The 12,334-nt window shown below is 42.1% G+C and overlaps 1 protein-coding gene across 1 annotated transcript; it reads right to left on the bottom strand.

Moving 5' to 3' along the window:
- Window positions 1-224: 224 nt before the first annotated feature.
- Window positions 225-3,929, bottom strand: LOC136484714 (AP-2 complex subunit sigma-like). Its single transcript, XM_066481656.1, has 6 exons — window positions 3,771-3,929; window positions 3,570-3,668; window positions 3,420-3,470; window positions 1,733-1,906; window positions 1,417-1,476; window positions 225-490 (listed from the first exon to the last, which is right to left on the bottom strand). The coding sequence occupies exons 1-6, from the start codon at window positions 3,771-3,773 to the stop codon at window positions 449-451; spliced, it is 429 nt and encodes a 142-aa protein (XP_066337753.1). The 5' UTR covers window positions 3,774-3,929; the 3' UTR covers window positions 225-448.
- Window positions 3,930-12,334: the final 8,405 nt, after the last annotated feature.

Genomic DNA, 12,334 nt, shown 5'->3' with positions numbered 1-12,334 from the left:
TGCAGGCAGGGGGGCTTGTATTCGTTTCCTGTCCTCCTCTGGTGTAACGTGCATGTACACCCTTCGTTTGCTCGTGTCTTTCATTTCAATCTTTCTTCTTCGCTGGATATATAATATAGTTGTTCTGGATGTTTCAGTGCTCATCTGCAGCTGGTCGGCAGTGCAAACATAGTAGCACGATAGCGTTTTCATTTTCTTTTCCACTGCAGCGGGGAACGAAACAATTTCCTGACAAATTATATGTTTTTCCAAAGGTACGAGAAATTATAATGTAATTGGCACCAATCTCATGTTGCATACCATTCTTCGAGAGAATGACAGCATGGGCCACACGCTGACTGTCAACGGGAACGAAGAACCAGGAAAGCAAACACAAAAACACCTGAAACGAATAGTACAAGTTGGAACGCAACGAACGCTGCAGGTGGCAGCGTCTTCCTGGTCGTTCTCATTCCAGCTTCTCCAGTTCACCCATTCGCTCAATTATTGCCTGAAAAATTGAAAGGAGGTGTTGATCATCCTTAATTCATTATCTATGCTTAATGAACAAAAAAAAAAAGAAAGAGACTGCACTCAGATGTAATAACTTTGAATGGGCCAATCAAGTTCCAGATTCGTACTAAAAACCATACAAAGGCTATTACCCATTAATCTCTGCATATCCCCAAGGCTGTTTGTTATCGAACATTAAGTTCGCGTCCAGCGTTTTCAGCACAAGGTACAATGTTGGTTATCAACATTTTAGCTCACTGTGAAACTTGCCACTCATGGTCAAGGACATCAAACATCAAGTGTTGTGAAACAAACATTCTAGATCTTCTTATATCAAGGTGAACTGGACATTCAGATACCAAGGGGAAGTAATTAAGTGTAGAGCCGTCGCAGTGTAGCTCCAGAGCTTGCTGTCAACTTAAGTTTGGGTTGTTCTTTCTGCTCCGTTCTTTGTATTGTACATGGCATGTCTGGTTTCATGTAATGACTAAGCAGTTAACGCCCTGTAACCTAATATTCTTTATCAATGCAATAGCATGCAGACGCAACTCTCCAGCAAGTTCGGAAAAAAGGTATTGTTGAAAAAACACTAGTTCCGGTTATGTCTTGTTACTGGTTAGAGTGGAGAACAAAGCCAAATGAGGAACTAGGTCTGCATAATGGAAAGAACAAAATCTAGAGAAACAAGACAATGTTGGATCTTAATGTATTTAGTTAGTCCACTGTCCATTCTAATGCATTTTTGCCATCAACTGAATTAAGAAAGTAAATGTAACCCAAGCATCAGTTCTGTCATGCCACGAGCAAAAGGAATAGCAGAAACTGTGACATACATTTATCATACACAGAAACTGTATATATGACTGGTAGGAACTGTTGGCTGTAGCAGAAAATACTCTAAAAACAAGAGAAAACTATGTATACCTTTTTGCTTGTTTCTTGCAGCTCTCCAGCAAGAATAAACTCATCTAGTATCAGGTAAACCTTCAAGGTAACGAGAAAAATAAGGACCACTAATTTTACAATTAAATTGGTAACATCATAAACACAGGTTCATAAAAGCTAAACTGTGTGTTTGTTTTTTAGTCAGCTGATCCTGATAAACTATTTATTGCCACCTAGATGAAACCATATGAAAATGTGAACTATTACTTGCAATATTAAATGTGAACTAGCTATTGCCACTTAGTCCACAAGCAAAGAATATTAAAGGGTAACTCGGAAAATAAAGAAATGGTACCTTGTGAAAATTAAACACTAAATCAAGCTCACAAACATTGCTAAAGAAATGGTCCAATATCTCGACAAACAAGTGAATGCATTCCAAGTATGCCAATTCGTTATCAGTTATGTCCACACATATTGAAAAAAACAGTCCTGCATATCTCCTGTAGATAACTTTGTGTGTGCGAAACTGCATAAGAAAAAATCCAGATTAGTATGGAAAGACAAAGTAATAGAAGAACCCAGTGGTTAGGTTCACATGGTCCAATAGGAGCAAATATTTTAGTCAGAGACAAATTTTATACAGTCCCGTTAACATGTTAACAAGGGCGCACTACAAGGTAGTATAAAACTAGTTCATGCAGTAGCCAAATCGAAAGCTTCAAAGCTAACCCTGCTACATGAGCAAAGAATTTTTTTCCCCACAAAGGACACAGGAGAGTTGCATGTTATTTCATTAAGAAGGAAAACATACAAGGAAAGGCCAGGGGGCAGGTTCCACAGATGTATTGTTACAGATGCTCCAATTAAATTAGAAAATTGACCTCCGCCACAAACACCCTGACCTAATTATCAAGGATAAGTCATAAGCAATCCGATACACATGCTACTCTCATTTTCCACCTGACTGTAACACTAAGGACATAGGACTAGCACCCTCAAATACACACGTGTTGTGGTGAGCATAGAAATTTGATTTGACAGGCTCATGGTTATAAATTAGATGAAAAGAAAAAGGTGTGCTTAGAAACGTTAAAATTTTCTGTCAGTCATCAGTAGTTCTACTTTCAATATCCGAACATGGCCTACACATTGGACCACACACCAGATACTATCTCCAGACTCTGGTACTGTGCCTTTTGTGCAAGGAATATTGAATATAGTGAATATCACAGGATAAGAAATGAAAAACATTTATAATTTTTTCACGTGACTTGAATTTGTTTTTCATTCTTTTTAAACCAGACATCATGATAGACTCCATTTGGTATCTCCTCTCCCTCAAATTAATAATGAAACATTCTAAAAAGAAACAGAAGTTAGTCACACCAGATATATCCCCGTATGTTATGTGTAGCTAGCATTGATGAAGATCGTGTTGCCTGATCAATAGTCCTCAAATTTGATCAACTTTAGCAAGACAAGCAAGTAGCCAACAATACCTTCAAATATCCAATTAACAGGTTGATCCAACAGACCAAGAACACAACAATGTTGGATACCTAGATGTACTCTCAAATCAACCTAATAGGTAGTAGGTAGCCTTGATAAAAAATTTCTGGTAAGACTGATCAAAAGAATCTATTAACACAACAAATATCATGCACTCTGCTCATATAATTAAATTTGCGTAAATTTACTCTTAGATTCTCCATCCTGAACCACACAATCACTTCCACATAACCAATATTTACAACACAAGTACTTAATTCTCGATCAGCATCTCACAAAATCTGCTCGATCCTCACTCATAAAAGGAAATGATTGTCATTTATATCCCATTGCAACCAAAACAAGAGTCCCTACGTTCCCACGGAATCCACCTCCCATAACTTAAACTACATGATGACACGAGCTTCATAACCATTTCTATCACAAATTCACAACAGATAAATTCGCATAGTCCCTCATGTTCAGATTCAGAAGTTGCAAAGTATCCTATGAAGAATTTAGAATTTACAGAGAATCAGGAACCCGATTACCTCGACGAAGTTGGTGAACTTAGGGTCCCGATTGACCACGAGCCGATGTACCTGCGAACCGGCAAGAAACGAAATCAAGAAAAGTAGAAAACAGAAACAGAAGAACAAGAACCGAACCAAACCAGCACCACTGATTCGTACGCCTCTCACCTCGTATTCAACCTTGTGCTTCTCCGAGTCCTCGAGCGGGACGTAGTACTTGGCCAGCCGCGTCTTCCCCTGCCGGTTCTGCAGCAGGATGAAGCGGATCTGCACCGCCCCAACCCAAGAAGACGGAAATGTTAGTCAGATCCGATTGGATGCTAACCGTGAGAGCGCGCGAAACAGTCGAATCGATTGTGCGCAAGTTACCATGCCGCAATCAGATCGAAAATCCTGCTAGGTCTTGGGTTGATCCGGTCAGCAATTTTGGCCGGGGAGAGAAGCAAGAACGCCGTGGTTTTCCGGTCACCTCTGGCGCTGACCTGAAAGGCGGCAGCCTGCGGCCTACTGCGACCTGAAAATGTGTTTTAATTAAAACAAATACTCCTCCGTTAGAAAATAAACGCACCTTACTCCATGTAAATTTAAATAATTATATAGAAAAAATATTATATATATTTATATCTCCAAGTAAATTTAAAATAAATTTATTTATAAGGATATATTTGATGATACTTATTACACATTATAAATATTACTACTTTTATGCAATTGATTTATTAAATTAATTGCTAATAAGCCACAGTATTTTATCAGTGAAGATATCTTTTGTAGTTTGTCTTTTTGTCAAGGAAACATAACATGTTTTTTGTAGTTCATTTTTACTATGTTTCTGCTTAGTTAATTTATTAAAAATAGATTGCACTTTTAATCTATATATAATCTAGTATTAAAGAAAAGAAATTTTAATTTGTTGTTTGTCACTTCCAAGTTCCAACTATTTTTGTCCCGGTATTCTCTCTTGTTTTTTTCCCTGTCGATGGGGAACCCTACGGGCCCCCATAGACCATACTGCAGGGAGGTAGGCCTTGGTAACAAGGCCTACAGCCCAATCGCCAAGAAGAACGCGGAGCAAAGCAACGTGCAAAACCGAAACTCCAACGCAAACTATACAAGGAAAGGCGCCCGAAGCGTAGCTTAGGACTCTGACCTTGTATCCGAATAGGACACAAACAACGTCTCTCAGCACCTGGACTATAAAGGGCTGGTGAGGGTACCCATTGTAAGAAGAGAACGCATACCCGATACTCAAAGCAATACAACGCAAATATGCTAACGCCAAAACTGGACGTAGGGTTATTACTCGACCAAGTCGAGGGCCTGAACCAGTATAAATCGTGAGTCTCTTTGCGTAACCGTCGAATTCCGCTATTCGCCGAAGCCCGAACAACTGTCCCGGGTACCCCCGTGGCAGGCTATCGGTGGTAAAACATCGACAGCTGACCCGCCAGGTAGGGGCTTTCGACGAATTTTTTCTCGAGAGTTCGATGGACCTCAACCTCAAGATGACCTTTTCGGTGGGAACAAAATTTGTCTTCGGATCCTGGATCTGCAAGGCTGACAGCGACGGCAAGCTTCGTACCCGTCTCCAAGAAGAAAAAGAATTCGATGACGAAGTTCAATACAAACTCGCCGAGAAGATGACGAAACTCTCAACTTCGGATACAACTCGGAATAAGAAAGAAAGCGGATACGAAACCGACTCTGAAAAAGAGATACAACCCGATTCCAAGACAATCTTCACGGCACAAGAGCCAAGCCTAATTAGACTCGGAGACACAACAACGATCGCAAAGGGATACGACCCGTACAACTCAAAGAAGAACTTGGGAACTTACGGACTGCGCAACGCGGCATCAATCTATCAACACTTTACCCAAAACAAGATGAACTCAGCAAGAAGAATACTCCTGGAGGGAGCACAAGAAGGGATGATCATGACAGTGACCCCGCAAGATTGTGTGGTGCATTGGCCAGGTTCTTTAACCTCAAGCAAAGCCCAGACTGGCACGCGCGTTGAAGAACTACCTTATCAAGAAGGAAAAGAACTCGGATCCAGCTCAGAAGCTACAGACAGCTCAACCAAATGAAGGATGGAATACCGTACAAGAAGAGCTCGGAAGAGATATACTGTATACATGCAGAGCAGTTAGAACAAACCTTTGGAACCACCACAGATACCAGATATAAAATCTTCAGACGAATCAGAAGGCAACATCTCGCCAGATGAGAAAAGCAACAGCAACGAAAATGATGAGCAAAGACTAGCAAGGCTAAAGAAGAACAAATTAAAAGCTGGAAGGAGGAACCGGGCTAAACAAAGGAAGCAAGTCTGGAATAAATACAAAGCGGAGCTAACGGAATATAATAGAAAGAAGGCGGAAAAAGAAGCCACAAAAAATACAAAAAGGGAAAGAATTGAAGAATTAACAAAGGAGTTGTACACCCTCACGAATAACGGGAAAGCAAAGGAAGACCAGAAGAAAGAAATCGGGGGATCAAAAAAACAACCCGGCGAAGAAGTTCCACAGGAGCCACAAAGGGAGCAGCCATCCAAAAAATCGAATTTTCAAAGGATAGGACCAGTAGAAAGTGCTGATATCAATGGAAGGAAGGAACACTACTCAAAGCAACAAGAAAAAGACAAACCAGAATTGAACCAACGCTACCAAGAAATATCAAGAAGATTTGACAAAGAAGATGACTACGGAGAGTCTGAGTTAAAAGAAGACAGGTCTTATTACAGAAGGGCAAGATCGCCAGATTACGGAAGAACGGAACCATACGATAGATTCCTTTGTTTCGCAAGAAGACTACAAACTTTAAAGCTACCGCACAAGTTTAAACCAGCAAATCATTCCAAGTATGATGGCAAAGTCGAACCAAGACAATGGCTAAGGGTTTACTCCCAATCTATTGAATTAGCTGGAGGAGACGACGACATCAAGGCTCTATTCTTCCCAATGGCCCTCGAAGCAATGCCGCTACAATGGTTTGACAAATTGAGGCCAAGATCAATCAGGTATTGGGAAGACTTGCAAGAAGCTTTCTGTAACAACTTCGTAGGCATTATTACCCATCCAATGACTGCAGCCGAATTGAAAGGAGTAAAGCAAAGGAGAGGAGAAAGTCTAAGGGAATACTATAGAAGATTTGGAGAATTCAGGGCTCAAGTCCATGACATTACTGACAGGGAGGTGATAGAGGCCTTTGTAGAAGGAATCTGGGCAAACTGGCAATACAAGGACTATTTCAATGAGAACCCAAGAACAAATGAAGACTTCAAGAGGGTTGTTGAGAAGCTAATTTCGTCAGAAGAAAGAACTCGGCACAGATTTGCTAGGGACAACCTAGAGAACAGAAGACCCGATTATAGACAGCAAGACAAAAGACCAAGGCAGGACAATATGGTGGCAACCATAGACAACAAAAGAAGATACAATGGCAACGGCAGTGATAGCAATGGTAGCAATCACAATGGCAACTACAACAATAGCAACAACCGTAACAATAGCGGTTACAACAGTAATAGCAACTATCAGAGTAACAACTACCGAGGAAGAGCGCAGGAAAACATAGAAAACATGCTGTGTCATATACACCCAGGGGCCAGACACAAGTTAGTTGAATGCAGCACTTTTCAGCGGCAATTCATGAAGAGAGAAAACAGGAATCTAAACAACTCGGAGCCAAAGCAAGAAGAATCCAAGAAGGAGGAAAAGAGAGCTAAAGGAGATTATCAAGAACCCCAACGCCAATTAGCGGTGATATTTTCAGGTGTTCCTAACACACGAAGCAAAAGACAAGAGAAACTAGCTCACAAAGCCATCATGGCAGCTGAACCAGCCATCCCAAGATATCTAGATTGGTCAGAGTACCCCATCCACTTCATAAGAGAAGACCAATGGACCAATGCAGCAAACGTAGGATGCTACCAACTGGTACTGGGTCCGACTATCGCAGGAGTAGCAGTAACTAAAGTACTCATCGATGGAGGAGCCGGGCTTAACATAATTTTCGCAGATACTATCAAAAGGATGAATCTGGATTGTGAAGGTCTAATGACACCCACAAGCACACCATTCTACAGAATAGTACCCGGCAGAGTAGCTATGCCCCTCGGATAGATAACCCTACCTGTCACCTTTGGCACACCAGACAAATACCGGACGGAATTCATCAAATTCGAAGTTGCAGACTTTGAATCATGCTACCACGCAATACTTGGGAGACCAGCTTTAACAAAATACATGGCAGTACCACATTATCCATACCTACTACTCAAGATGCCAACAACAAAGGGCGTATTATCATTGAAAGGAGATCTAAAGAAAGCACATGATTGCGACGTACAAGCAGTACAAATATCCGAAAGATTACAAGATATAAAGGAAGGAAAGGAGATTGCAATGCTGGCCAACGAAATGAACCTAGATGAGATTAAGATACCGGCTAAGAAGCCAAGCAACTTCGCACCACCAAAAGAAGCCGCTACCAAGACTATTGACCTATTGACTAGTGATCCGAAGAAGACGGCAATCATCAGTGCAAATCTCGACCCCAAATAGGAACTCGCGCTCACCAACTTTCTTCGGGACAACAAAGATATTTTCGCTTAGAAGCCAGCAGACATGCCAGGGGTCCCAAGGGAGTTAGCTGAGCACATAATTGATGTGAACAAAGGGTCCAAACTCGTTAAGCAGAAGTTACGAAGATTCGCTCCAGACAGAAAAGCAGCAATCAAAAAAGAGATCACCAAGCTCATGGCAGCAGGATTCATTAGAGAAATAATCAACCCGGATTGGCTTGCCAACTCGGTCCTAGTAGAGAAGAAGAATTCAAAAGAATGGCGCATGTGCATCGACTACACAGACCTCAACAAACATTGCTCAAAAGATCCATATGTCCCACCAAGGATTGATCAAATCATCGACTCGATAGCAGGATCAGCTCTGTTATCATTTCTAGATTGCTATTCAGGCTATCATCAAATATCCTTAAGAGAAGAAGACCAAAGCAAGACATTGTTCATTACACCCTTTGGGGCATATTGCTATAAATCAATGCCTTTTGGGCTAAAAAATGCAGGGGCAACATACCAAAGAGCAATTCAAACTTGCTTGGGAAGTCAAGTCGGAAGAAATGCAGAAGCATACATTGATGATGTAGTAATCAAGACAAAAGAACCCGAATCATTGATAGAAGACCTCGAGGAGACTTTTAAGAATCTAAAAGCATGGCAGTGGAAGCTAAACCCCACAAAGTGTGTTTTTGGGTACCATCAGGACAACTACTCGGGTTTCTAGTCAGTAACCGAGGAATTGAAGCAAGTACAAAGTAGGTTAAAGCCATCATGGATATGAAACCTCCAAAGAAAGTTAAAGACATACAGAAGCTTACAGGATGCATGGCAGCACTCAACAGATTCATCTCCCGACTAGGAGAAAAAGGGCTACCTTTCTTCAAATTATTGAAAAAGACAGGAAATTTTGAATGGACAGAAGAGGTAGAAGAGGCATTCCAAAAGTTAAAAGAATACTTGGCATCATCACCAGTAATGACACCACCAAAAGACAAAGAGGACATGATGCTATACATTACAGCAACCAAGAATGTTGTCAGCACAGCAATTGTGGTTGAGAGAGAAGAACCCGGACACGCATACAAAATGCAAAGACCAGTCTATTACATAAGCGAAGTACTAACAGAATCAAAAGTGAGATACCCACACGTGCAAAAACTACTTTATGCAGTGTTGATATCATCAAGAAAGCTGAGACATTATTTCCATGAACACAGGATTACAGTGGTAACCAATTTTCCACTTCAAGACATTCTACGCAACAAAGATGCAACAGGTCGGATATCAAAATGGGCAGTCGAACTCGGTACTCTCAACCTAGACTTCAAACCAAGAATAGCAATCAAATCTCAAGCATTATCCGACTTCATTGCTGAATGGACAGAAATCAGTCAAAAAGAACCCGAACCAATACTTGATCATTGAAAAATGTATTTTGACGGTTCCCTAAAGTTAGGAGGAGCTGGAGCAGGAGTACTATTCATATCACCAGAAGGGAGACAGTTAAAATATGTGCTACAAATACTTTGGCAGGCAACTAACAATGAGGTAGAATACGAAGCATTAATACACGGTCTAAGAGTTGCAAGCTCGCTTGGGATCAAAAGACTACTTGTCTACTGTGATTCAGCTGTAGTAATCAATCAAGTCAACAAGGATTGGGATTGTACAAAAGATAATATAGATGCGTACTGTGCAGAAGTCAGAAAATTGGAGAAAATTTTCCAAGGGCTCAAAATCCATCATGTACTAAGAGATTCCAACGTTGCAGCAGATGTGCTAGCCAAATTAGGATCAGATAGAGCAAAAGTACCACCCGATATATTTGTGGAAGAACTCACAGCCCCATCCATCAAACAACTTGGGAACATAGAAAAAGAGGAGACAACAGATCCAATGGAAATAGATCAAACAGAAGAACCAGACCAGTCAAGACAAATCATGGTCATACAAAGTGATTGGAGACAAACATACATTGATTTTATCAAAGAGAAGAAACTACCCGAAGACAAAGCAGAAGCAACCCGGGTTGTACGAAGAAGCAAAAACTACGTTCTGGTGGGGGATAAACTATACAAAAGAGCAGCAGCATCAGGAGTACTGCTTAAATGTGTTCCGATAGATAAAGGAAAGGAAATCTTGGACGAAATCCACTCAGGATGCTGTGGAAATCATGCAGCCTCTAGGACACTAGTCGGCAAAGCATTCAGAACCGGTTTCTATTAGCCAACAGCACTCAAAGATGCAGAAGAGCTCGTCAGAACATGCAAGAATTGTCAAATGTTTGCTAGGCAATCACATGTGCCAGCTCACAACTTAATATGCATACCACCGGCTTGGCCGTTCTCATGCTAGGGGCTGGATCAAGTCGGACCACTCAAAAAAGCAAAAGGAGGCTTCGAATACATATTTGTGGCAATCGACAAATTTACAAAGTGGATTGAATACAAACCTTTAGTCAAATACAGTGTAGAAAAGGCAGTGGAATTCATACAAGACATCATGCATAGGTTCGGCATGCCCAACAGAATAATCACAGATCTTGGTTCACCATTTACAGCAAGAGAATTCCAATACTGGGCAAGAGATTGTGGGATAGAAATCGACTTTGCATCAGTAGCACACCCGCAGGCCAATGGACAAGTCAAAAGAGCAAATGGACTCATATTACAAGGTTTAAAACCAAAATTATATGAAGATTTGAAAGATTATGGTGGAAAATGGATCGACGAATTACCAAAAGTAGTATGGGGTCTAAGAACCCAGATCAGCAGAGCAACTGGATACTCACCGTTCTTTCTGGTCTACGGATCAGAGGCAGTACTACTAGCCGACTTGATATGGCTATCTCCAAGAATAGAACAATATGAAGAAGGCGAAGCAGAAGAAACAAGGCGGTTAGAAATTGATTCAATAGAAGAAATAAGAGACAGTGCAATCATACAAAATGCAAGATATCAACAAGGGTTACGAAGACATTATGACAAAAGTACTCAACCCCGATCACTAAAGCCAGGGGACTCAGTACTACGACTAATCCAGAAGAAAGATCGACAACACAAACTACTCAGTCCATGGGAAGGACCCTTCATCGTGAAGACAGCAACAGGACCCGACACATACAAGTTGATGACTCCAGATGAAATACCTGTAAAGAACACTTGGCATATCAGCCAGCTCAAAAGATTCTACAATTAAGTACAACAGATTGTACTCAAGTCTCAAGAAGAATAAAATAGAGATTATTCAAGAAGAACAACTTCAAATATGAGCCCTGTCCAACGGACAGAACCAACCCGTAATCAGGTTGGGGAAAAAGGGGCTTCCCTGTTAACAGCCAACCCGGAAACGATTGCGCTACATGGGCAATCTTGTCACTCAACCATATGGAGATGGTCTGACTAACGACCAACGGCCAAATAGCTTCTTGGGTAAGGAGACCCAAGCTAGCATTTGTCACTCTACCATAAAGAGATGGTACGACTGACAGCCCTGTCCAACGGACAGAACCAACCCATAATCAGGTTGGGGAAAAAGGGGCAGCCCTGCAAACAGCTCAACCCAGAAACGATTGTTGCTATACGGGCGCAATCGCTTACCCCAAGAGCTGGTACGATTGCTTACTTACCCTGCAAACAGCCAACCCGGAAACGGTTGTGCTATACGGGTCCGGTCGCCTACCCCAAGAGTGGTACGATCGAATACTTCGCCCAAGAAGTGGCACAAGCACTCCAACAGCTCGGTCGCCTACCCCAAGAGTGGTACGATCAACTACTTCGCCCAAGAAGCGGCACAAGCACTCCAACAACTCGGTCGCCTACCCCAAGAGTGGTACGATCAACTACTTCGCCCAAGAAGCGGCACAAGCACTCCAACAGCTCGGTCGCCTACCCCAAGAGTGGTATGATCAACTACTTCACCTAGAGAGGGACACAAGCACTCCAACAACTCGGTCGCCTACCCCAAGAGCGGCACGATCGACTACGTTGCCCAAGGAGGGGCACAAACACTCCAACAACTCGATCGTCTACCCCAAGAGCGGTACAATCGACTACTTCGCCCAAAGAGCGGCACAAACACTCCAAACAACTCGGTCGCCTACCCCAAGAGTGGTACGATCGACTACTTCGCCCAAGAAGCGGCACAAGCACTTCAACAGCTCGGTCGCCTACCCCAAGAGTGGTACGATCAACTACTTCGCCTAGAGAGGGACACAAGCACTCCAACAACTCGGTCGCCTACCCCAAGAGCGGCACGATCGACTACGTTGCCCAAGGAGGGGCACAAACACTCCAACAACTCGATCGTCTACCCCAAGAGCGGTACAATCGACTACTTCGCCCAAAGAGCG

This window comes from Miscanthus floridulus, chromosome 10, assembly GCF_019320115.1.
Source record: "Miscanthus floridulus cultivar M001 chromosome 10, ASM1932011v1, whole genome shotgun sequence".
NCBI classification, from domain to species: Eukaryota; Viridiplantae; Streptophyta; class Magnoliopsida; order Poales; family Poaceae; genus Miscanthus; species Miscanthus floridulus.
This window is presented reverse-complemented; position numbering and strand designations above follow the sequence as displayed.